General features: G+C 49.4%; 1 protein-coding gene across 4 annotated transcripts in view; it reads right to left on the bottom strand.

Moving 5' to 3' along the window:
* Positions 1–98: 98 nt before the first annotated feature.
* MAPKAPK3 (MAPK activated protein kinase 3) overlaps positions 99–27,037 on the bottom strand; it is a 29,453-nt gene continuing 2,514 nt past the window's right edge. For all 4 annotated transcript variants that reach the window (XM_081301183.1, XM_081301182.1, XM_081301181.1 and 1 more), the window contains 9 exons: positions 8,579–8,718; positions 7,342–7,406; positions 6,855–6,934; positions 4,895–5,018; positions 3,500–3,575; positions 3,025–3,149; positions 2,492–2,577; positions 2,125–2,205; positions 99–1,472 (listed from right to left, as the gene is read on the bottom strand). In XM_081301183.1, the coding sequence (XP_081157309.1) occupies positions 1,320–1,472; positions 2,125–2,205; positions 2,492–2,577; positions 3,025–3,149; positions 3,500–3,575; positions 4,895–5,018; positions 6,855–6,934; positions 7,342–7,406; positions 8,579–8,718 (930 nt within the window). In that variant the 3' untranslated portion in view covers positions 99–1,319. The remainder of the gene's footprint in view (positions 1,473–2,124; positions 2,206–2,491; positions 2,578–3,024; positions 3,150–3,499; positions 3,576–4,894; positions 5,019–6,854; positions 6,935–7,341; positions 7,407–8,578; positions 8,719–27,037) is intronic.

The following is a 27,037-nucleotide window of genomic DNA, read 5'->3' as shown; positions in this document are numbered from 1 at the left end:
CCAGAGGCACCCTCTCCAGCTGAAGTGAAATCACTAGTAGGTCTAAGCAACAGACCTTTGGTCACTTCTTTCCACAAAGAAAAACCTAGGAACCGGGAGAAAATGTCAAAACAGTGTTTATTAATATGTGGATGTAAAACCCAGCAGCATTGTTCTATGTGACATAGTCTAGAGATTCCCAGCCAGTGAGAGAGGGGCCAGGAATCAGGAACTAGGCTGGGTGTCAGGCACTTGTCAGTCCCCATATCAAGCACTCAGCACCTTGAGGCTATACTTGGCAGGGTGGGACAGGGTAAGCCTGGATCAGCCAGGAGGGCTCTCTGCTCCAACTCAGGCTGAAGCCAGGACCACACCTTCTGAGCATGGCTCAGCAGCCTTCTACCACCTTGGGTCTGATATAGAGTCAGAAAGAGACCCCTGGTCTCTTTCTGGGAGCCAACTATCCTGTCTCATAAGAGTACAACAAAAGGTAACCCCTAGCATCAACAGAGAGGGGCTGTCCTACCTGGGATCTGGTAAGCAGGTGAGGGTAGGCGGCTTTTGTCACAGTGACATTTTCCAAAATTGAAAATGATTAAAGATACCCCCTACCTTCAGTTGAGATGAGAAATCAACCTTTGTGTAGTAGGTAGTGACAGGATGGCTAGGCCCAAGAACTCCTTGTGGAGAGAGCTCTGAGTGCCATCCAGTATTGAACTGCAGCAAGGCAGGGCTACACCATCCAGGGAGGCAGCAGGCTGGGCCCAGCAGCTTCAGGAAGATCAAAGAAGGGGCAGCCTGAGAGGGTCAGCTAGAGAGCAAGAGACCAGTCTCCCTAAGAAGGCAAAGGTAGGCCCTCAATTGTTTCTTCTTCCTCCCTTGCTCATTTACTCAGCAATTACAGACAGTAACACTGTCCCTGGTCACCATGACAACCAATGGCCAGATGCCTTTCTCAAGGCCAAGCCCATCTGTCTATCCTACATGGGTGTCTCCAAGGAAGAAAGGAAGTCCAGCCACAACTCCCAGTGACCTAGAAGGCTAAAGCTATGCCTCGAGTGGGACAGAGATACAGCCTCACTCAGGCAACGCTAGCCAAAGGTGCAGCAAGTGACTCCCTATCCCCTAGACCCTGGCCTTTTCTAGGGCCTGAGCCTGATCTGGGGCTGCTCTGAAGGAGGTTTTGGGTCAGGGTCCTCCATCCTGAAGTTCTAAGTAACAAATTAAAATGACAAAATAATCCTTTTGTTAAGAGATTGACCCTGGGCCCTCCTGGCCAGAGCCTCAGATGTAGTCTGTCACCCGGGCTGAGAAGCCCAACTCCTCCAAACACCCATGAGCTACTGGTTGTTGCAGCCCTGTGACGTCGAGGTGCTGCCTGCCTGCTTTTTTCTCCGCTTGTTGAGGAGCCGGTTGTTAGAAGTCTTCAGGTCCTTGATCTTCACCTGATCATAGTCCACCCGCATGGTGGCCAGGGCACTGGTCATCTCCTCCTGAGAACAGACAGCATGAAGGATGAAAAGTACAGGATATACTGACCTTAAGAGCCATCACCCTCCTATCTGGGCAGCTCCTTAACAACTTCAATGACAGGCTATGCTGCCCCAGCACCCACATAATCCTACTTATAGTCCTTTGTCATGGACACTGAGCTTATCTACTAGGGCACAGAAAGGTAGTGACATCCTTGGACCACATCAGGAGTAAGTAGGACAGAGAAGTGAGCCATTGCCACTTGTTCAGAACCACAAGGCCTGCAGAGAATATCATCTCACTTGGTACCCAGGACACTGGGGCCTGGAGATTGTGCCATGGGTGCCCAGGGCTCTGACTGCTATCCCATATGATCAAACCTGGCCTCTTCTAAGTCTAAAACAAGGGTGACCACCCTCCCAAATGTCAGAGGTCATAATAGAGGTTATAACCAAGACTTGAACTCAAAATCCTTCCACTGAGCCATTTGTTCAAAGTTCCCCTTCATAAAGGGAGTAAGCCAGGAGCACTACCCTGAATGGAATAATGCAGTCCAAAATGTGGAGTGCCAAGGGTTCTCCTGTGCTCTAGGCATGGGAAAAGAGCCAAGCCCTGACTCTAGGGAGCTATCACCATAGAAACTTCAGGAAGACTGAGACAGAATCTGCCCACCTTGACTTCATCCCAGTGGTCTTTGTCCTCCTGCAGCACTCGGGCTGTGTGGAGTGGGGTCTGTGGCACCACCGTTGATTGCTAGAAGTCCCAAGTCCATGGATTAGAGCCTAAGGGCATGTGGAACAGTACTGGCTGCCCCCTTTTACCCCCCTCCCAATCTCAGATGGAGAAACCAAAGCTCAGAGAGGTAAAAGACCCTGACTGGGTCAATGGCTAAGCCAGGTTGCAGATGGGATAGTGGCAAACATCTGTGTATAAGGGCCCATTCTAGTCCTGCACCAAGGCCTCCCAAACTACCATCCTCCTGCCAGGCTGCCATATTCCAGCTTGACACCCTGCCCTCTCTAGGAGAGGGAGTGCTCACATTGATCCAAGGATGGTTCATGAACTGTGTGATGGTCAGTCTCTCAGTGGGGTCTGTCTTCAGCAGCAGGCGGATCAGCTGCTTGGCTAGGGGGCCCAGGGAAGAGAGGGGAGTGATAAGATTATAGTTCCCCACCCCTCCCCACAGACCCTCCCACATGTTGGGCCCCCCATGTCAGCTGCATGTGCTCCTACTTTCCTAACCTACAAAACAATGAACTAACAACTATTTCTTATTTTAAGGCACTAAATGTTCAGGATAATTTGTTAAGCAGCAATAGATAACTAATACAACACAGATATGTTTGTGGTATATAAATAGACTTGAAGTTAGAAGGGGTTTTGAGTAAGTAGGTCCATTTGGCAGATGTGGAAACTAAGGCTCCAAAAGTTGAGGTGATTTTCCTTGGGTCACACAGCTAGGAAGTGGAGAAGTTAGGATTTAAACACAGGTCAGTTTGTCACCATAAACACAGGTCACTTGTCCAGAATGAAGGTCACGGGGGCCATGGTGGGACAGAGGGGCTCACTCACCATCCTCAGAGACCTCTGACCACTCAGGATTGGGGAAGCCATATTGGCCCAGGCGAATCCTCCTCTTCATCCCTGGAGAGATGGCCTGGCCCGTATTGGAGTAGAAGGGTGGGAAGCCACACAAGCTAGGAGAGGGAGGAAGTCATTTTGCATAAGAGTCAGGGGGTAGTGCTAGGACAGATCCATTCTCTACTCCAAGCCCCTCACTGGTGAGACAGGCAGCTAAACACCATGGTAATAATACTGGCTCTCTGGACTCCCAGGAACATCACTGGCCCTTGGCATAGGGACATCCTCAGTCAACCTGAAGAAGCTGTATCCCATGCCAGAAGGGAAGCACAGCCTGCCCACGGGGTGGTGACACACATGAGCCCCATACTATGGACATGGAGGGCAGGGAGCAAAAAAGCAGTATTGAAGGAACATGGTGGGGGTGGGAACAAGAGGTTGAGACAAGGGTGGGGATGGTACTCACAGGATATACATGATGACACCCAGGGACCACATGTCACACGACTTGTCATACTTCTCTGGGCCCAGGACCTCAGGGGCTGCCAGGGCAGAGGACATAGGAGGGTTCTCAGCCCCAAGAATCTTGGGGCCTAGGTAGAAGCCTGAAACCTGGGCAAGGTAAGAAGTAGGTACCCAGGCTGGGAGGTGGGGAGAGCAGACTGGCGTCTGACACCTTCTGGGAAGGCAGCACATACATGAAGTTGGGGGAGGAGAAATAGCTTCCAGAAAAAAAAAAAAAAGCTGCTTTCAGACAGCCCCAGCTCCTTTGGGCTCTTCTGCTAGTCTCAACCTTGGTGAGAGAAGGCAAGGGGAAAAGCCAGTCCAGAGCTTGGTGAAGTCCTGCCATAGGCAAGAGAGCCTCAGCCCTCCAGCTGCCCTGTGTCCCTTGCCTCCCTGAATATAAAGCCTAGGTCATGGGCAAGGAGGGCCCACAGATAGGTGGTCCTATGTATCACACTATCAGCTTGGCTATCAACCCAAAGGACCTCAGTCTTCATATTTGTGTGATGAGGTCGGCAAGCCAGAAGATTTCTAAGTTAAAATAATGCAAAAATGTCGAGCATGGTAGTACACACCCGTAATCCCAGCTACTCCAGAAGCTGAAGATGGAGGATCACAAGTTAGAGGCCAACCTCAGCAACTTGGAGGGACAATATCCCAAAATTAAAAATAAAATGGGCTGGGGATTAGCTCAGTGGTAGAGTACTCCTGGGTTTGCCATTTTGGTTGTCTCAGGGGGCATCCTGCCCCTTTAGCTGCCCTCCCAGAAGACATCCCCTGAGGGAAAAGAGCCCTTGTTAGCATCCTACTTCCAGGTAAAGGGCACTTACAGAATTCTGGGTTCTTTCCAGAGCTGGGAGCTACTCAGAGCTTTACCAGGAAGCATGAGTATGTACATACCCTTAAGACCCACGCAGGTCCTGATTCAAGGGACCCTTTCCTACAAAGCAGGTGACTGGTACCCTGTATCCCTCTAATGGTGGAGAAAAGGCCTACCCATTTTGTGAATATGAATCCCAGGAAGACAGAAACCAGAGAAAAACAACCACGGTTGGGCTCTGTCCCGAGCTGATGGCAGCCTTTTATCACATATATATTTAGAGCTGCTGTGATGTCATTCAGCTCACAGTCCACAGCCAGAATTTTCCTGGATCTATTTTCAAAAGCAGAAGCTGAAGTTTGGGAGAATATTTTTGCAGCCTCCGGCCCCCCACGTCACCCGCCTCCATGCAGACAGTTCTTCCCCTCCCTCCTCGCTAGGCTTTAACTCTTTTGTTTCCATACCCCACTGGATGCCACATATCACAGAGGTGTATGGTAGGGGTAGGGAAGTACTGAACGTGTCCCAAGGACTCACCCACATAATACGGAGTGTAACAGGGTGTCTGCAGGGCATTTTGGGTGGTCTCCTTGGCAAAGCCGAAGTCAGTGAGCTTAAGCACAGCATCTTTCTCCTTGGACGTATAGAGCAAGTTTTCAGGCTACGCCAGGAAAAGAAAATGTGTGTGGGGTTAGGTACCAGGCAGAGACAGAGCCCCAAGGTGATCTTTAGCCATACTCCCTCCCTCTGTTTCAATACAGGGGGAATCAGGTTCATCTCATGAATAGACATGGCCATTGACCATCTACAACATGGACCGCATATAGAGAAGTCAAGGTGACTGAGAGGTGCACTTTTGTTCATAGAGGAGAGAGTGAGGCAGGTGCTTAGTCAAGACTGAATGGCCAAGTGCCATAGCCTAGGGGCAGGAACTTCGGACCCTGAATTGTTGAGGCTACCATGAATTGCCATAATCGGGGGTGTAAGAAAAGGCAGACTGCTGGTAAGCCAGTGTTGCCAAGCACATGTCCCACACCCAGCCTGGAAGGAAACCTGCAAGGACAGCAGGGCAAAATCCACCTGAGGCTACTCAGAGAAGGCCCCCACTAATTAGACCCCAGGAGCTGTACCAAGGCAATTCTTCCCAGTTGTGAAGCACAGACGGGCCTGGCAGATGGGGGAAGTGGGGAGGGCTACAAGGAAAAGGCAGCCTTGAAGCTGGCTTTTAATGAATGGGCAGGATGTAGGTTCATGCCAAGGAGCAGGAGGGATTCCCAAGCAAGCTTGGGTAGGACAGGGAACTGGACAAAGCTCTGGTATGGAGCCAGTGGGAGCTATTTCTCAAGTTCCTTTTGAGATAATTTGACCTTGGATTGGGATAAAAATGGAGAAGCAGATTTAGCATATAGAAAGGCATCTGCTCTGCAGAAGGCTTTTCTCCCCTTAAGCAAAAAGAAAAAAAAAGAAAGAAAGAAAGAAAAAGAAAAGAAAGAAAATAGGAAGCAGCTAGGGGTCAAAGTCAAGCAAGGATTCACAAGGTGATCTGTTGTGGCTCCCCATGTATCCTAAATCACAGGATAACTATGGACTGGCAGCATTCAGCCAGAGGAAAGACTAATGCAGCAGTTGGCCCCTCCAATCACCTCTGCTTAGTCTTAGGAAGAAATAAGCCAAGTGGGGTAATGCTCCAGATTTGGGACAGAGGGCCCAGGAACAAACTCTTCTCTGATGGTGGCTTGCATATGCATGTTTATGTGTGCACGTGTATATGTGTGTGTGTGCATGAAGCACTGCCTGGAAGACACAGTCCTCCCAGGAGAAGAAATTTAGATCACTGAGCTTCCAGAATATCTTTCAAGTCCATCACTGGAAGGCAAGCAAGCCCAGGAAGTGGGACTCCCTGTGTTCCTTCCCCGCAGTGGCCAACATCTTTCTGTTAAAATGCTAGTGTTTGAGGTCCTAACCTATTGAAACTATGGCTGTAACTTTATAGAAAACCCAGTAGCATCAGGCAGACCCTGCCTGAGGCCTGGCACATTGTGTAGTCACAAAATTTCTTGCTGATTTAGTGGACAAATAAATGAATGAATCCTAGTGCAGCAACCACAGCCTTAGGCAAGCCACTCCCCCCCTTCTCTATCTGAACCTTGATTTGTTAATCCATAAAATGGGTAATGGCCCCTATCTCATAGGGCTGGATGAGGAGTGAGATGCTTGTCAAGGCCTACTGGCTGGAGGCAGGAAGTCAGTTATTCTTTTTACTATTGGGATTATGCAGTATTTGAAGGAAACAAAGAGATCCTTCTGGCAAGAGCATAATGAGTTTGCAGGAACCATCAGAGGAGAGGCAGAGAAAAGCAGTCTGGGCCAAGGAGCTGAATCGTGGAATGTTGACCAAGGAAATTGGCCACCATCCAGCGGGTGCTGGGAGCCATCAGGGGTGTGGAATGGGAAAGTTGCTCCTTCCCTGGGGACAGCCTGGGTCCTAGAGCCTCACCTTGACATCTCTGTGGGCAATGTTCTGGCTGTGCAGGAACTGGATAGCAGTGCCAATATCCCGCATTATCTCTGCAGCCTCTGCAGACACAGGGAGTTGGGGGGTTAGCGATGCCAATCAAAGGTCAGGTCACCTTGGGGTCCCCACCCTATCATCCATCCTGGACATGGTATAGTAGGCCAGCACAGAATGGTGACCTTTATCCTGAACCCCAACCCCAGATACCCCAGTTTTCTTCAAGGATGCTCCCAGTCCACCTGGGCCTCCTTCCTCAGGCCTTGGCTACCTCTTCCCAGCTCATTGCAAGTCAGCACCAAGAGGCTCTGAGGCATCCATTGGAAGTCCATCTCCAAAAGTGTCACAGACTCATAGAACCCCTTGGGGGTAAAGGACATTCCTTCCCACCCTTCCTTATTCTACTGGGAAGACAGTGATCACAGCCCTCTCACCCTGACTCCCCAACACTGGTCCAACTAGCTGCACATACCTCTCTCAGTAAAAGCCTGGTCACCACGCTCCTGAATCCTGCTGAATAACTCACCACCTTCCATGCTACAAGAGAAGGTGACCGTGAGTAGGGAAGGGGACACTGGGCGTCACTCTGCCCCTGCCCTGCATCAGAACTCTAGGCCACAAGCCCTAATGCTACTTCCCTGGTAAACAGACACTGTTAGCCTCCTGTGCCTTGGGGTACCTGGCGCATAGTGGGCTATCAGCTTGAGGGAGTTGATCTGAACTTACAGAACTAAGGGAAGGTGGTGGACTCATATCCCTGCCCAGAAGCCCTTGTGTTCCCTGTGGTGCTACATGGCTATGAGGGCTCAACAGCTCTAACCCCAACCAAGTCTCAGTTTCCCCAAATGCAGAACAGGAACCAATTATAATCATCATGACCTAATGTTCTCTAAGTGCTTACTGTATATTATACCCTGTGTTCCTTCATGTGTACTTCTGTGTGATCCTGGGCTGGTTCCTTCACCTCAAATTGAATATGCAATATACATGGGGCACTTTGATCAGAGTCAAGGTTAGGATAAATACTACATTAAGATCTTCCTCCATTTCACATTGTGAGTTACAGAAATTCAGAAATATTAGCAGCTACCCACAGTCCCATGGCTAGTGGATGGAAGAGCCAGGATCTAAACCCCTAATCTGAAGAGCTGGCTAACCTATTCAGGGAAGAGTTCTTGAAAGGTAGACACAGAGGAATTGAGGCCCAGACATGGAACTCAGGGTCTATGGAAGGCTGGGGTTGAACCACAATGCTAGTGGGAGAAACCCAAGGTGAAGGTGGTCCCGGCTTCCGGTCCTGAACTTCAATAATCAACATCTAGTGGGACCATGGCAGCACAGATCCAGGAAGGAGAAAGCTTAAGGGACTAAGTGTATCCCTTTCCCTCTCCCCCACTTGTCCCTACCTATACATGTTCAGGGTGTGTCAGTCCTCTCTGATGGCTCTTCCAGCCCTCTTCACAGAGTGCAAACCACACCCAGAAAGGCCATATGACAGCTGTAATCTCTTTCCCACCCTTCAGGAAATGCCACGGTGGCCAGTTACACAGCTCCATGACAGGCCCTGCAGCTACCCACTTTACTATCCCTCAGGTGCTTGGGTGTCACCCAGAGCCGCTTTCTGAAGAACAGAGAAAGTCCTAGAAGAATGGCCTGGAGCCTGGGGACAAAAGGATACCAGAGGGGCTTTCAGGAGGGTGCCAGCATACCATTCCATGACAACGAGGAGACAGCGCTTGCCGTGATGCATGTTCTCATACACGTCCAGGATGCACACGATGTGGGGGCCACCTGAGGCCTGCCAGTGGTGGTCCACTTCCTGCCGGGCCTTGGGGCTGTCATACAGGAGCTGTGGGTGGGTGGGCACAGAGAGCATCAGGCTCACAGCCCACAGCCTTCCTCTTGTAGATGAGAACATATAAGCTCAGAGAGACCTATAACCTCCCAGGTCCCATTCTGCCCTCTGAGGGGCAGAATGTAGATTCAAACCAGGTTTCCCTGCCTTGTGGTCCAATGAGTCTCTGGACTTATGGTACAAGCAGGTTAGTTAATTAATAACTCTAAGAAGTCCTGGGAAGTGGCTGGCAGGCTGGAGGGTCTCAAAGGCCAGAGAAGCCCCTGCTTCCCTTTTTGAGAGAAACAGATGCAGTGAAAATTGAGTGGGTTTGTAGTTAAGTCACATCTGCCATGGGATCCCAAACCAGTGACTACACATCCCTTCAGCCTCATTTTTACAATGAGGATGACACAGTTGCCACATTTCCCAGGCCAGGATTGGAAACTGTGCATGTCAAGTGTGCAGGATGACATGTGGCAATGTTAGGCCCTCGACAACACCCCCCATGCTCCCTCATCTAGCACCTCTGTATGACAGCGGAGGGTGCTGGAGAAAAGCTGCTGAAGAGTGAGGGGTAGGCCACTCTGACAAGCAAATCTTCCCAAAGGCCCCAGCATGAGCAGGAGGTCGCTGGAGCCAGAGGAAGGCTTCCTGTGGGAGAAGTTGAGGCCTGTGTCAATCAATCTATCCCTGGGACCTAGCACCAGGTGGAGGGAGACAAGACCACACACACTCCTGCAGGAGAGAAGGTAATTAAGACTTCAAATTCTCCAGGAGTGGGTGCAGGAATAAAACTGTCACTATCAAGAAAAGTGCTTCTAAAATGAGTTCCTTTATCATGACCTTCCAGTCAGTCTCTGGCTTCCAAGGTAACTTTGTAGCCTCCCTGGGAGCTGTTTCATGGGCTTTGGGGGAGCAGGGGACAATGCCATCCTCATTGCTAGAGAGGTGGGATCACTTCAAGGTCACCTAGTTGCCTAGGCTCCACCCTCATTATATGCCTACAGAACCCAGGGGAGGACCCAGAGACAGAGACTGAGGACAAGGAGAATCCTAGTTGAGGGAGATGACAGCTGGGTGGAGTGGGATGTGGGTTTGGGATTGAATTCCTCTAATGACTTGGTATGACCTTAGGCAAGCATGCACTTACAAGCCACAGCCCACAACTCTGTAAAATGCAGTAATAACAGAGTCTTTCCTATAAAATGCACCACAGTAAGGTAGGCATTAGGTGGGGGGGTGTCAGGATCCTTGTTCAGGTTAACTCAGCCTACGCTGCGACTGCCTAAGACTAATCACCTGGAAATGAGCAAAGGCCCTGAGTGGCCATGATCGAGGGAGCTGTAAGGAAAGAAGTCAGCATTCAAGGAGAGAGGGTCCAGGATGTGGAGAGTAAGAATAAGCCATCCTTCAGCAGTCTTGCTCACGCAAGGTCCAGCCACATTTTATTTCCTAACTGGGGAAGGCTGAGGACTAGGGCTGACACCCAAGACCAGAGCTCAGATCAGTCCTGCTCAGCATCCTGCTCCATTACTCAGACTAGGGTGGGAGAGAATATTGGGGTTGCTGCGGGCCAAAGCTTCTGGCCTGACACTATGGCCTGTGCCTTTCAGAGTATCCCTGAGGTCCACACCTGTACAGTGCCTGAGCACTAGCTTCTTGCTCTCTGTGTTGGGTCCAGAAGGCTCACTCACCCGTATCACCACACCAGCCCACCTCCACTGTGTCCTGAACAGCTTTAGTCAGGTCTATTCTAGTTCTTTGTCACAGGACACAAAATGTGCCATCCTCCCTCCCTGAACTTCATTTCTCCTATTCCTCCTAACCCTCCTGTTATCATCTCCCCCTGTCCACTACCCTCTGTCCCTGCTTTCCAGCCTAACCTGACATCTCTTATCAGGACTTTCAGCCTGGCTCCTGGACCCCTCCTCACTGTTTCCCTTCTGGTATATCATCCCCACACCAGAATCCTCTCTCTCTTCTTTCAGAGAATCCCAGTCCCACACTGGAATGTTTTTTGGTGGAGTCCTCTGTCTTCTCCCCCACCCCATCCCACCCATGTACTAACCTTGCCTGACCTTACTTAGCTTCTAAGATCAGACAAAATTGGGCGCATTCAGGGTGGTATGTCTAGACAGTGTCTCTCCCCCTCTAGCCCTTCTTTTCCTCTGAAGCTACTACAGTTGACCCCTTTCCTGTGGATAGACCCCTTTCCCATGTCCTCCAGATAAACACCACCTTTTCTCCTGGCATCCAGACTTGCTTTTTTTTTCCTTTTCCCACCTCATTTCCTGCTATCCCTGGGCAGAATGATGTACCAGGTATTCCCAAAAAGGCCCAAACCCTCTCTCAAGCCTCTACATCTATGCCCATGTAGGTCTCTGCCTCATGAATCCTTATCCCATCTCATTCTCCAAGGGGTCAACTCCCTCTTTTTGAGAAACCTCTGGAGTCAGTTCAGATATTTCTGCCTCTGGAAAGTTCTCCCAGTTCCTCTCCTAATGTTTTGCCTCAGTTCCTCTGACCAGGCTGGGAGCAGCTTGAGGGTAGAAGTAGGCAGCTGGTCCTGGGGGTCCCTGACTGGAGCATAGCAGGAAGCCCTGGGTTCCTAGGCGAACAAAGGATGGAAGGATGGACAGGTAACAGGTAGAAAACAGGAGGTGTGGGAGGGAGGGAGGGAGGAGAAAGTGGTAGAGGGTGGAGCATTGCCGCATTGCCACAGACGGGACAGAGTCAAAACTGGGCCTGCACCTGTGTATGCTGAAGTGGAGGAGCAGGTGGCATGTCCCTGCATTAGAGCTTCTCAAAACCCCCTCCTTTGCTCAGTCCATATTTAAGAACCTATTTCCCCCATGAATTAAGTGGTCCTTCTCAAGTGCTAAGACCATGAGAACAGGCATCTGGATAGGGAAAGGGCAGCCCCTAGAAAATACAATGCTTCCTCTGGCCTCTGCAGGGGAACCCACAGGGGCAGAGTCCTGAACCTAGGCCCACTGAGGCCTAGCTGCTAAGAAATTTCCTGGGCTGACAATCCTAACCCCTCAGGTTGACCCTGAATATAGCTTCAGATCTCTCAGAGCCTCAGTTTCCTCATCTTTCTTCACCATAGCCAGAGCTGCTGCTGCCACCTCCTCCTCCGCTTCCTCCTCTTCTTCCTCTTCCTCCTCCTTCTCCAGGACTCTTTCATGTCCAGATGTTCTAACTGCCTTGTCTAAAAATGACCTGAAGGATCCCTCACACTCCTTTCACCCTATACTTTCCTTTCTCTATAGTTTCTGTGTGTTTGTTTATTGAGGTATAATTTACATATAGTAAAAGGCACAAGTCTCACAGGTGCAGCTCAATGAACTTTGAAAATTACACACACCCAGGACCCACACCCCCATCAAGACATAAAACATTCCCAACTCCCAGGTCACCACCCTTTTTACCTCCAGTGTAGAACTTACTGACAACCTACAATTAATATGTTCCTTTGATAACTCTTTAAACAAACACGTCATACAGATATTGTACTTTCAATGCACCTGGCTCTGCTCAGAGTACTTTATAAATATTAGAAGGAAAGGACTTTATTATCACTATTTTTTAGATGGAAAATTGAGGCACAAAGAGGAGAAGTAACTGGTCCCTGGTCACATGTTTGTTTTCCCGGCCAGAATGGCACCCAGTTGTCTTTTGCATCAGCCTGTGGGCCCAGAGAGTTGGGTCAGTCTGCCTGACCACCTATAGGTCCCAGGCCTCAGATTCAGAGCCTGGTATAGAGCACTGGCTCAGATAATGTTTGTAGATTTAATGAACAAATCCATAAAATAGGGATGAGGGGAAGACACTCTCACAATGCATCATGAGGACAAGGTAAGACTAAACTGAGGAGGAGCCAGGCAGGCTCAACAAATTGGCTACATGACATTCTCGCCAAACTTGTTCTCCACTGCCCAAGGCAGGCTGTACCTCATCTACTCTCTGCTGAACCAGACTTTACCTCTTTTTCCCAAGGACCATGAGGGCTGCTCCAATCCATGAGGCACTTACTGCAAGTTGACCTCATTTGTGCAGGTACATGACTCCACACCAGCCTTCCTAAAAAGCATCCCCCAGCAAAAGTTCCACCTTTCCAGACATGGGAACCAGCACCAGGTCAAAGCCCAGAAGGCCCAGGTTCTTCCCTATTCTCAGTGTGACCTTGGGCCAAGTCCCTTTCCTCTCTGGGTCTCTGTTTCCGCAATGTGAAACTGCAGGGCTTGGATAGAGGGAGGTGACAGAAGAGGAGTAACAAAAGGACAGTAATGTCTTGGCCGCCAGTTGTGGGAGTACAAGATGAAAGGACGGGCTTGTGACAAACTAATAGACCCCTGCCCTTGCCTCATTGTTGTCCTATGTTCCTTGAGCTTCCCAAAGGCCCACCAAAGATGGAAGATCTGTGATGGCACCTGGATCCAGCTTGTGCCAAATAGGTGCATACACACACACACACACACTCACACACTTGCCTAGGAGACAGAACCCCTGACTTTCTCCTAAACAATGGGGCTCCTGGCTGTACTGAAGGAGTAGGACCCCACTGAAGCTCAATGAGTATGGACACAGCTTTTGATGTAGCAGTTTCTACCTTCCCTTCATCCCTCACTGTCCTTTGCCAAATCCTCTCGTCTGTCCCTGGAGCCAGCAGCCAAGTGGCAAGACTCCTATTGACCTCACCAGCCAGCAAGCCCCCACAAAAAAATTGGGAGTAGACTGGGCTGGGCCCCACAGACACATGTTCATGCCCCTTTAGCACCATCAGTTGGAATGGGGGCTTCAGAACAGCCAGGCCCCCTTACCACCTTCACACTATGTCCCTTTCCACCCAAGGACAGGGCTTACTTGAGGGTGGAGGAATTCTTGAGTTCCAGAGCTTGGAAAACAACAGCAGCATTTGCCTGTTTGGAAAACAATTTTCAGTTTACAAAACACTCTGCTATCCTTTATCTCATGGGAATGCTTGGTGCCACCCTGTGAGGCAAGCAGGGTGGGGACTATTAGCCCCAATTTGCAGAATGAGGAAACAGAGGTTCAGAAAAATGAAGTCATTGCCCTGGGGCCCCCTGCTGCAATATAGCAAGGCTGAAGAGGGAGGAGAACAGAACTTTTGAGAGAGCATCCAGACAACCCCTCCCCAAGGGCAGATGAGAGGAGGGGGTGGCCCCAATTTGGAAAGGCAATGGCCAAAGCCACAGCTTGCACAAGACTTGAGAAACTTGTTCTAAAATAAATGTGTGAATAGGTATGTAAATACATATAGGTATGAGGAGCATGCGGGTACATGAGAACATGGGTGTGTGCATGCATAACTATATGCATGTGTAGGGGTGAGTGCATAGTGTATGAAAAATATGGGGTTGGGATGGGAATGGGGGAATGGGCCATTGAATGTGCATGTGTCTCTAGCCTCTGCAATATTGACCTTAAACTTCCAGAGGGCAGGACTCATCCATCTGTCCACTTATTCTTCCAGTGTTTTCTATTTCTCTGAAGTACCTAGCAGAGAACTGGCCACCAGGAATTACCCAAGAAAGTCTAGGTGTCTTGATGCCACAACTCAACCTATGACAGTCTTGCCTAGGATAGTGACCAAATCTGGATATCTTCATTCAGAAATTGTCTCCCCATCTAAGTCCCCATCTCCACTGCAGGACTCAACACCTGTCATGGCCTAGAGCTGGGAAAGCACTCAATCTGTGTTCCTAGAGCATCGGGAGGAGCAGGGACATCTCTAAAGACACAGCCTTGGAAACCAGCCTCCATAGCTCTTCTCCAGCCTTCTCTCATCCCAGGAAGGGCCACCTACCCAGATCCACCCACACATCCAGCATCTCCCTCCAGCTTACCGCAGGGTTGGGCTCTCCTCAAGTAAAACTGTTCATAGTATCTCCATTTGTCTCACACACAGGAGGCATCGAGACTACCGGACTGGACAAGCAGCTACCCCCAACACCTCTGCAACCCAAACCCCAACCTCCACACCCTCAGTCAATTACCCTGCAACCCTGGCATGGCTACTCTATGGCTCTAGCCAGAACACCCACTCTTTCCAGAGGAAGAGAGCTGACTTGTAATCTCTCCCATAAATGAGGCAGTAACAAATTAAGAAGATGAAACTCTAGATTTCATACCAACCCACAACTTTAGAGACATCAGCCCCACAGCAAAGGGAATCTCCTGGAAGCCAGGGATCTAACTCCTCTCACTGCCCCATGAGACACTCCAGTCTTATTATTTCCATATGCCTTGTGTATTTTATTTCTTATTTTTTAAGTACTAGGGATTGAACCCAGGGCCTTGTGCATGCTAGGCAAGTGCTCTAGCACTGAGCTACATCTCCAGCTCTGCCTTGCTTATTGACAACATGATTTCATGCATTCTATAATTCCAAAGCATAATAGAGGGCAAATTTTTTAAAATGCTATCAGATTCTCTTTAGAATGAAGAAAAAAGATAAAATGTACTGGAAACCCACTTAAGTTCATAAGTATAAACAAAGACAAATTTTAATTCTGAGCTTCCTAGAAGTCTTGGCAAAGAAGAAAACAGGTAGGCTCTATTGCTTTTATCAGAGATACATAGCCATTCACTGAATTTTTTCTAGAAGCAAATTCTAAAATGGATTTAGCATCAAACCTTATATGAAAAGGAAAAGTCTAACATTTTACATGACCTTCAACAAAATTTTGCAAAAGACATGGGAAGATTCAAATGAACATATCTAATATGGATTCCCACATAAAGACTGAGGCCAGCACATGGTACTAGCCTGACAGATCTGCCAGAATACTTAATAACCACCAGATCCTTTACTTTCTTGGGATGTCTGTGCCAGTAAGTTTAAGTAGAATTTCTGCCTTGGGAGCTGATGGCAAGGATTAGTGTATACCTCCAAAACTTTCTCTCCAACCTCAGGGGTCTTGTTCCAGACTTGGGCCAGTTTAGGCAGGAAAGCAGAATAGCTGCATTCCCAGTTGTTTATTAAACCACAATGCACATGCTCAACACCAAACACTCAGGCAGCAGAACCAAACAGAGTATTATAGGAAAATGAAGGTTTTTGACTCACACTGTTTTCATTGTATGAAACCCCTATTCTCTACAGGTGGAAGGTATGGATAAAACAAACAAACAAATAACCTACTGTCCTACTCCCTCCTTGACAAGAGTTTTCAATTCAGCCATCTCTGAGATCCATTCTGGCTCCTAATTCTGTGATTATTTGGGATTGTTTTCCCACAGAAAGACATCTCCATTTGTATAACACACCACTGGAATAATGGAATTCATTTCTCATCCAGCTGTTAAGACCACCCCTGCCTTGTGCTGCCAGCATCTGTGAGTGTTATTAACATACTTGGCCTTGGCCTCTAGTCAACTAGTGTGTCCCTTTGTGGGCTGCTTTGCCCACTGAGAGCATGGACCTCAGCCTCTGCTCTAGGGGCAGCTGTCAGGGATGGGGTTAGCCCCAAGTTTGGGGTTCAGAAGCAAGTGTTGCCCTCCGAAGGCCTGACCTGATAAAGCCAGAGCCGAACCCAGCCCTATGTTCCCCCAAGAGTGCCAGTGCTATTTGGAGAGCTGATAGTAGTGTCGAATCTAACTTCTTAGCCACAGTTTCAAATTAGAGCCTCAGACATATGCCATTATTCTCTCACATACTCATTTTCCCAGTTTTTGTAGCTCATTAAGAGAGCTAATGGAACCAATTTTGCAGCTATGGATTAGTTGGCCTCACGCCAGATCAGACCGTGCTTCATTAAGTTCTGACCACGGCTTGTCCTCCATCTCATTCTGTCCATTTACCCCTCCCCCTCAGACACAAAATTCCAGGGAGGTCAACTCACATGATACCAATGACCCCAAATGTCCAGCCCCTAGTTGAATGCACAGGGAATGATGGAGTCAAGTCAGCGTTAATGTCCCCTTCACAGCAACTGTTCCTCCCTTGTGCTGATGCCACAGTGCTCACCATATCCCAAGAAGAACCAGCAGCACCCTTTTATCTGTGGAGAAATTGACTCTCTCAGAGGTTATTTACTTGCCCAAAGTCACGCAGCTGCTCAGCGAGTCAAGACCTGAATCCCACCTGTCAGCTTCTAGGCAGTGGGGGCCATGTGCACAGCTGCTTTATCCCCTTTCCACACAACTGCAAGATTTGGAGTAAGGACTGGTCCCCACAACACCAGCCTGGGGAAAACAAAAAGTATCCTTCCCAGAGGTTGGCCTCACACCCCTGGGTCTAGACCAGGCTCTGCTACTTGGTAGCTATGAGAGCAGTGGAGGATGTTCACACATTCCCTGCCCTGTACTGGGCATATTGCGGCCATTAGCTCTTGTCATTCTACAGGTACATCATTAACCACCATTTTCAGATGAGGGGACTGTGGCTCAGGGAGGTATTGTGGCTTCTCCAGGTCACACAGCTCACTCTTGGCCACCTTCAAGTCTGGGAGCTTTTTGAGAACTAGGATTCAATTCAAGCCTGGGAGGACTTTTCATTTACAGATCCTGGTTCCCAGGCTCTGGGCCCGGCCCTGCCTGGGGTTAGGCATACAGCAGGGGCCAAGAATGCTACTACAGTCAGTGTCTTCAAAGATGTGGGGGTATATAGATGAGTTACTGCCAACTGGGGAGCTTGATGAGGATGTTGGCTCAGGGAAACTATCCTTGGCTCATTCTCTTTCCTTATCTGTTCTTCCCAAAGCAGAACCTTGCAGAGCAGGCAACATGGGACCACCTTCTCCAGAGGAAACTGAGGGCCCCCAATCACTCCCCTTCTAGGCCAACACCAGGACACCAGATGGGGGATAGCTGACAGACTGGAAAGCAGTTGAGATTCCAAGTCCAGTGCCTTCCCAGGAAGGGAAGGCAAGGAAGCCAACACACTTGATGATTTTAAAACTGTCAAGTCTCAGAACACAAGACTACTTCAGTTTCCTAAATTTTTTGATGGCTTTGGTTTGCCTGCTTCCTGCCAGGCCCAGACAACCTGGAAACAAAAGCAGAAGTGCCATGTCTGGCAGGAGAGGGGGTAGCGGAGAAATGCCTCCAGAAAGAAGGAACTGAGCTGAGCTCCCAGTCAGGGAGGAGGAAGGACAGTAGGAACACGAGTGCTGGTTGGGGCAGGCCAGGGAGTCTCAGTTCCTTAGGTCAGGGACCATGTACTACAGGATCAGCTATGACCACAGAGTTCCAAGTCAGACAGACTTGAATGCAGAGAACCAGTTCATCCTCCTACTTCACTTATAAGCTTGAGTAGGTCATTCTATCTCTATAAGTCTCTCTGGCCCAGTCTGGAAAGTGGGGACAGTGACAGTATTCATGTTCCCAGATGGCCACAAGAATAGAAGAACACACACACACAGAGCTCAGAATGTCACAGTGATAAGCACATATTGTCAAGGGGCTACTGCGTCATGGGTAGAAATTGGTTTCAAGGTTTGCTTGAGGACTCCTGACTTCAGAATTCCCCTAGGCCTTGCTCTGAGATGGCCTCACATTCTTCTAACCTTTTTTCCCACAACTCAGAAATCTAGGTGCAGTCTCTGGGACCTGGAGAAGACAGACTTCCTCCAATCCAGCAGGTGACAGGAAATGGTCTCAGATTCCCTCAGAGGGCAAAGTCAGACTGGGTTCTTCAAAGGTGAACCAAGAATCATGAGTTTATGGCTCCTGTTTTGCTGTGAAAGTCTCAGTAAAGAGGGGGCAGACCTTCCAGGATGGGGAAAGGTGGCTGATCTCCAGAGAGAAATCCCGAGGAGTGAGAGGCAAGGACTCAAGCCAAGGAACTAACTAGTTCTCATCTTTGATTGACTGGAGAATGGGCACATTTCCACTTTTCTGTGGCAGCCCCCACTTTCTGAGATGGCAGATGCCTTATATCTCTCAACTCCTCTGTATATCCTTCTAAGCAAGGTTCTCTACTGCAAAGTGTGTAATTCCAGGTCAACCTCTCAACCTCCCTGAGCCCCAACTTACCATCTGTGAAATGGGTTTACACTATTCTCATAACTGTTTTTCATCTGGGAGAAGAGGTCGAGAGAGAGCTATGACCTCCTCCCTATCCCAGAGGTTACACAGTAGGTAAGTGCAGAATCACATAGATGCCAAATATCAGGATTGTACCCACAACCTTCCAGCAGGGCTAGAGAAAGGTCACACAGGGCCTCCGCAAGCTTCCTGCTGCATACTCAAGAGGATCCGGCCTCGGCTAGTCTCCTTTAACTTCTCAGAGGAAAAAAAAAAAGATTTTTCTGTCAAAATCAGCTACATAATTTGTGAAACATTACCCTGGTACCATTTCTTCTATGATAGTGTAAAAATAGAACGTTTTTATCATAAGACTGGAAAATTTTAGCAAACACGAGTGTTTTGTTCTAATCTCAGAAATAATGTCCCTTCAGTGGTTTCTCTTCATGAAGAGACCCCCTCAGTCATGGAATATATGGCCCCAACTGGCCAGCCATGCTTCAGTGATGCCCGTGTAACTGGCACAGGATTACAGAAGGCAATCAGTGGCCATCCTCCCTAAGCAAGGGTTGCCAAGGACAAGTGACACCATGCCCAGGTGACCCCTACTGAGGTACCCAGTCCAGTCACCTCTGAGAGAGGGGACCCAACACCCTCTAACTCTAAGGAGAATGACAGCTGGTGTCATTCCTCCTGAAGGAGATGCCACAGAGATGACACGGGAATAAGAAATGGGGGGTGGGGCAGGGGTTGTGGCTCAGCGGTAGAGCACTCACTTAGCATATGCGAGGCCCTGGGTTCGATCCTCAGCACCACATATAAATAAATATAATAAAGGTATTATGTACAACTACAGCTAAAAAAAATTTTAAAAATAAAAAAGTGGGGGGCGGGGAGGAGGAGCTGGATCCCACCAGAGACATGGCATAGAGACCCTAGGAAACATTTCAACAGCCACCCCTATTCCTGCCCTTCCTGAAATCTACATCACCTCTGCTCAGCATCTCTTCCTCCTTTCTTAGCTTCATCCATGTCCCTGCAGCTCCCCACACAGGCCTGGGTAAGTACAGGCAGCCATTGCTCTACTCAGGCTCCTCTAGAGGCACTAGCTGTCCAGGTTCCAGCTTCCCTCGGACCCTGGCCCCCCTCTCTCTCTGCTCCTATTCATCCAGAGTGCTCCCAAGTCCCCAACACCCAGATGGCTCCTGGAAGAAATTTCTTGTCTCTAAGGATCATTCCATGGAGCCCCAGTCATGAGAAAAAGAGGGTGATAGGCCTTGCCCTCTGGGGGACCAGGGTGGTGACCTGGCAGTATTGAGGGATATTCCTGCCAAGGGAATAGGCTACAGTGACTCACTCCCACTCTCAGCCCTGCCTAAGGTGACGATATTCCCTGGTACTCTCTCTGCCTGACTCAAGTATTTAACTGGGCCATGAATACAGCAGAGAGGGATTTTCAAACTGAGTCATAACCCCAGAGATCCTATCCCTAGCATACTACAGACCCTGCTGGTAGCATTGCCACAACTGACTGTTTTTCCCTGGCAACACCATTTGCTGAGTGACTTGGGAAAGGCATCCTGGGGCATCTTCTGGTCAGTCTCCATACTGCTAGTCTATGTGCAAGAGCAGCTCCAGCAGGGGGCAAGGGATCCCCTCAACTTCCCTGAAACTGCTTCTTGTCACTGCCCACCAAAAGTGTCTTCACAGCCAGAAGGGAAGCCCTTACCAAGCAGAGCACCCAGTCCCTCATTTTACAGATGGGCAGACTGTGACTCCTGGTCCCAGCCGAATGGGTACATAGGGAATGACGGCAGAGAGCCAGGACTTGGCTGCCAGCCAGGCCTGGGTTCCAGCCCGGTCTCAACATGTCCCATGCCTTTTGAATCAGTTTCTGCATCCATGACAGCAAAATGGTACAGAGTCTGCTGTTTGTACTTAGTATGTAGGGAATACTCACTCAGCAAGTGGGGCTCTGCTCTCCATCACCTCATGCCCCAAGGCCCCTGTGCTGCTGCCTGCCAGAGGACCTGACAGTCCCTCTGCCACATTCTAAGAAGCGGGTTGTTTATGTTGAGGAGAACATCTATGGAGCAAGCTCTGGGTCTCCTGTGGAAAGTGAACCCTTAGGAATGGGGCAATAGGTGTGGCAGGTCAAAGCCTTGGTCATTCATCCCCTGGAAATAGCCTCTAACCTCTAGTGGGATAAGGGGGTCAGGTACAAGCCAGAGTATTGGGTGCCCACCCCAGCTAGTGCAGAGGCAGCTCACATTCTGGTCCACCCTCTAGAAAATGGAGGCAGGTTAGACCTTATATCTTGAGTCCTCCCTGACACCCTCCTTCCCTGGGCTCCTCCACTGACTCTGGGGCTTCAGCCCAAGTCAGACCCCAGTCCCTTTCTACCCCAACTGTGGCCAGGGAAACTTAGGGGTCATAATGTGCCCAATCTCATACTGTTATCCTAAGCAACAACCTCAGACCATTGGGCCATAAAAGGAGACCAACAGTAGAGAACGCAGCTCAGATTGACTTCCCAAACTCCAAACAGAGGACGCCTCGGGTTACAACTCGGCCCAAGTGTGCCTGACTCCACCGTTTTGACTGCCAAGGCTGCCAGCACCTGGTCAAGGCTAACAGTAGGAGAGGACACTGGGAGTGGCGGGGGCATTGCCGGGCACTCCTTGTTCCTGCCTACCCCCACCTCCCCTGGGGGTGGGGGGAGTTCAGGCTGTCTAGAATGAATCCCCAGCACCTGACCTGCCCCTGGCCTGTCCTCTGCCTGCTCTCAGCCTGCAGGCTGCAGGGAAGAGGCCAAGCCCAGTCTGAAACACTTGAGACAGGAAGAGTAGCAAGGCCTGAGAGGAAGAACTGCGCAGCTGCAGGAGAAACAGGCAGAGAAAAAGAAATGAAAGACAAAGAAAGGCATAGTGCCATGAAAGACATGTAGTGCCATACAGAGAAAGCAGCAAGGACAAATCCCTGATCTAAAGAAAAAGCTATCCTAATTCCAAACCTGCATAAAAAAACAGAATCAATATTCTCAGCCTCTCTGGCCTGGCCTGTGCTGAAAGACCTCCTGGGGCTCCCTGTTCCCCCAAACAAGCCTTTGTATTCCCACACAAGGCCCAATCTCTGGGTTCCCACACAGCAGGATTTTAATCACAATTGCACACAACCTAATCCACTTAGTTCCAAAAGGGCAAGAAGATGGGGAGGAGCCCAGGAACTACAGCTCCCTCCATGCCATTCTTTCTGCCACACAAAGAGCAGGTTTCCTTAGGTGCAGAGGGAACCAAGTAAGTGCTTATGAAGACCAATAATGTGCCACCAAAAAATGCATGCTGGCACTCAAAGGAGAGCCCCATTCTCTGAGAACATGTGCTGTGCTTCCTCACAGCACGAAGGCAGGGAACGTCACAGTCACTAAGATTGAATCCTGTTCCCTGCCCACAGAGTGAAACCCAGGCTCAACAGCACCACAGAGACCTTTACAAAAGATTCCCAAACTTCCTTCTGCTCAAGATCACTTGAAGAGAAGATAGCAGGAAGGATTTTAAGACTGGGACCCTGCTCCTTTTCCCACCTCAGATCTCATTTGGTGCCACACAAGATCTCAAATAGATGAAGCAATGTTCTAGGAAGTCACTGGAGCTTAGGGGAGCTGTAGTCTCCCTGTGCTGGAGAAGCAGAGCCAGCCTTCCAAAAAGTGTTTTACACACTATTATAGCACAGGAATGCCCCCCTCACCTAGGGATGACTACGGTCCTCTGCTCTCAATTGGTGGCCATCACACTCAGATGTGCAGTCAGTCACAAGACTAAAACCAGAGGAAGCTAGGGGACCACAGAACTAGATGTTCCAATTGCTGTCTCCTCCCAGAGGTCTCCCATTATGAGTGTCCCAAGGAAAGGAAGATGAGGGATGCAAGGAGGAAAACCACTTCCTCAAACATGAAGCTCAGAAGAGAGATGAAGCCTTTGTTGTCATGGAGACCAGGCCCTGAACAAAGAAGCCAGGCACCCCTGGAAATGGTGCTTTACCCTTCAAGTTCTCATGAAATGCCTCCTCCTCCCCGGAACCCTTCAATCCCTTACAGCTTGACAACAGCCCCACTGAGATCAGCCAGGTTCTGCCAGAACACAGGTGTGCAGGTGTGGTATTTCACAGCAGGTGCTGAGTATTTAACCCAGTCATGTTGTCGTACACAGTGGGCCCTCCTCTGTCATCCACATCCTTCTCAAATCAGAAGTCTGGATTAAAGTGGGCAATCCCTTCCAGGAAGCCCCCACTTCCTCTTACCCACTCACCAGATAGATTTCATGTCTGTGGCACTCTGGGCTATGCTGTGCCAAGCTTGTCTAAGACTCACAAGGCCCAGCACAGCCACACAATCTTTCAGAGATGGCCCTTGTATGCTGACCCTGTGAAACTACCACCTTCCCACTCACAGACATAAAGTTCCACACAGTGAGGAGAACTGGGCAGATATAGGTAAGCACTAGCAGATACAGGGGCCCAGCTGGAGCTACCAGGGCTCCCAGAAGAGCCATGGAGAACAATACCAACATCCTTCCAGGGGTCAGGTCTCAGAGTCCCTCATGTCTCTACAAACTTGTATGAGGTGGGGGGTGACTTACATGCTAAAACTCTGGTATCAAACTGCCTAGGTTCTTATCCCAGCCCTGTCACCCACCAAGCTATGCAACTTGGGCAAGCTGTTGACCTCTGAATTGCAGTATTCTCATCCATAAAATGGGAAGATAAGAATTAGATAAAACAATATATATTGCACATTGGGGTCAAGATCTGCCAGATAGAATGCTCTGGAAAATTGACAGCAGTAGCCAGATACAGTGGCACATGCCTGTAATCCCAGTGGCTCAGGAGGCTGAGGCAGGAGATCACAAGTTCAAATCCAGCCTCAGAAAAGCAAGGCACAAAGCAACTCAGTGAGACTCTGTCTCTAATTAAAACACAAAATAGAAGTGGAGATGTGGCTCAGTGGTCGAGTGCCCCTGAGTTCAATTGGTGGGGTATCCACGCCCCCACCAAAAAATTGCTAGCTGTTATGGAGAGGGTATTAGAATCCACAACACCAAGGCCTGAAACCTGGGGGGCTGGCATCAGCTTCTGCATGGGATGGGGAAAAAAAATCCTAGAAGCCCCAGCAGAGGTAATCTTGAAGGCAGGCTGAGAAAACAGCTTTCCACCCAGGTATGGTATAAAGTATCTCAAAACAATCATCCCCACCTAAATTTTACTTCTGCATTCTGTGGGTTTTGATGTCCTCTCCAGTTTAAAAAGCAAATTGCCCACTCCTTGAAGTTCAGAAGCTCCCACCTGTGGTAGCTCTGAGTGCCTCAGATTCTTTCCTACCAGGTGAGGGGCAGCCTGGAGAGAACCTTGGGTGCAGTGAAACTATTTAATTTCCAGGCACTCTCTTACACAGGGTCACCAGCCCCTCCACATGCTCCTGATTTGTTGACTCAGTAACAAGTGGCTCTATGGAGACTGATCTGACCAGTCTGGAGATAGTAGGTGAGGGGGTGGTGGCTGCCAAATGAGAAAGGGCTGGCCTATCTGGCAGCCCCACCCAGTTTCAAATCCAGCTCTGCAGCACCAGCCCTGACAGGTTCTAGTGCAATGGACTCCATCTCTCTGCTGAGGGTGGGGCATCCAGGGTCCTGGGCTAAGGGTCCACTGCCCCTTAGTATCTGCGTCTGACTCCCTCCCATTCTACCTTCCTCCTGGCATTCTGGTTAGAGAGAGCCCCTCTGCTCAAAAATGTGGCCTAGATGGTAGGCAGGAGACAGGAACAGCCTCATGGAAGGGCACTTCCCTTCTCCCAGGCCTTCTGCATGGGCTTTGTCTGGGGGCAGTAGAGTTGTTGAGTTCCTTTACAAAGTTTCATTGAGTTCCTTTGCAAAATCTCAGGGAAAAGAGCAGGTCCCTGTAGCTTTTCTTTGAAATGCAGTTAGAGAACCCCTCTCCTTTAGAGAAGAAACTGGAAAAAGTCTAGATCCTAGTGTTTTTTCAAAAGCTCAGAGGTACAATACATGGTCATTTCAATAGGCATTTATGAGTCCTTATTGTATGTCAGGCCCCAGACCAAGATGCAACAAGGGATCGTTGAGTCAAAAGTGACTACTACAGCTTTAGGGGTCAAAGTTTCCATACCTAGGTGTGGTGGCACATGCCTGTAATCCTAGTAGCTCAGGAGGCTGAGGCAGGAGGATTGTGAGTTCAAAGCCAGCCTCAGCAAAAGCGAGGTGCTAAGCAACTCAGTGAGACCCTGACTCTAAATAAAATACAAAATACGGTTGAGGATGTAGCTCAGTGCCCCTGAGTTCAATCTCCAGTACCAAAAAAAGAAGGTTCCATAGCCCCAAAGTCAGGAACTCTGGACAGATTCCTGGAAGAGGAGCAGTGAAGCTGAATCTTAACAGATGAGAAGAGATTCTCCAGTGTGTAAAAGCAAAGATATCACCTAGGGAGGAAAAGCAAGAGGTCTGGCCTGTCATGCCACATTTAGAGTCTCAGAGTATGTATAGTCAAGTCCTTAAATTCATATGTGAACTCAGGCAAGGCCTCCTGGTTGCCAGGGCTTTCTTTCCCACCTGTCAGGGAAAATGTGTCCTCCTCAGCACTGTGCTTTGGGACACCACATACAGCATGCAGAACAGCCTGCTAGCTACAGCCATCTAACACCAAGGGTAAGAGAACTGTCCTGTGTGAGGTAGCCTCAGGAACCTCCCTAATTCTGGAACCAAAAGGAGAAGGATACTAAAGAGATTCCACCCAGAGGACTCTACAGAAATCACCCCACCCCTCCCACTCCACTCTCCTTAACAAGGAAGAGAAGAGGAATTGGGAGCCCACTAGGGTCCAGTGATGAATGTGAAAGGCCCCAATCCCTCAGTCTGGAAGCAGAGCCAGGAAAGAGGACCTTCACCTTTACTCCCATTTGCAGATCACCTACATTGTTTTCTATTGCTTATATTTAGAGGCATTAAGTGCCACGGTCATTTTTGCCTGCCAGAAGGCAGACAACCATAAGCAGTTGTGACAGGAAGTCAAGAGAGGAGGAAATTCTGGCCCTTGCTGCAATCCCTTCCCCCAAGTCAAGTCATGTGACTTCCGACCACTAACTCAAGGTCCCAATTTTTACATACATGATAAGGGTCTTGGGTATACTGGCATAACTGATGGGTTACAAATTTGCAGGCCTTGCCCAGTTTGAGGTAAAGCTGAAGACTGCCAATTAACCACTTAGGTTTGGGAGGAGACACAAGCAAGAGGTTGCAGGAGAAATAGGAGCAGGAGGACTGCCTATCCCTATGCCCTCTCCTAAGGCAACCAGTCCCTCCAGTTCCTGCCAACAGGACAGTAACAAGTACTTGGTGTGGCATGGAGAGCAGAATGGCTGCACTGGTAATGGCTTGGACTGGTGAGGGAGGCTTTGCTGTGAGTGACGTCAAGATGAAGCAAGTGGGTGGTTAGGCTCTAATGGAAAGGGGAAGAGGCCCAGCTCCCAGGGAGGGAAGGGCCTACTCCTCTAGGGACCCCACCACACAGCAGTAGCTACAGGGACAGTGACCATAGTCTTCCTATTTTATGAGGGCCTGCTGTATTCCAGGCTTTCTGCTGAGACAAGTGGTACATAGGTACCATTTCTAGCAACAGGGCCAGAGGATGAGAGACGAGCAGAAATGGCCTAAACAAAATAAGGATAGATGAGGTATAGCCCTGGGGAGACAGAAAGGCCCTGAGTCATGACCTTCACTTAGGCTGAGCTAGGGCAGATAGCGAGAGGGCTAAGCAGAGACCACGAGAGGGCCGGGACCCATTCATGAGTGTTGGCTAAACTCCCTGGGCCCAAGCCTACACTTGTAGTGAGGTCCCCAGGTCCTGGCCCTCCTGGGCAGAGAGCAGAAACTAATGGTAGAGAGATGCCACCTCCCTCTGAATGGCCACAGCTATCACCAAAGTACCTGTACAATTACTGGGGAGGATCACCTCTATCTGCTCCAGTGCCCCTGGAAAAGATATAAAAAACTGAGCCCAGGTTCCTGCTCCAGATACTTGCAGATTTTGTGCCCTAAAAATGTCTCATAGCTTCTCCAAACTTCCCCATAGCTGACCCCAATCTTCGGGGATGGTGAGTATGCCCAACTGAGTAGGGAATTTGAGACTCTGTAACTTTTTTGGGGGGAAGGGGGCAAGAACAGGAAGGAGCTGGGGAGAGGGCCACATCTAATGCCTCTCCCCTTTGAGGATCAATGTAGGGCCAGGTCCCGAAAGTCCTAAGCCAGTAACCCCAGCCATGCTCACCTATAAT

The sequence above is a fragment of the Spermophilus citellus genome (assembly GCF_964194105.1).
Source record: "Spermophilus citellus genome assembly, chromosome: 7".
Classification (NCBI taxonomy): domain Eukaryota; kingdom Metazoa; phylum Chordata; class Mammalia; order Rodentia; family Sciuridae; genus Spermophilus; species Spermophilus citellus.
Note: the sequence above shows the minus strand (reverse complement) of the source record. Positions and strands in the feature narration are given on the sequence as shown.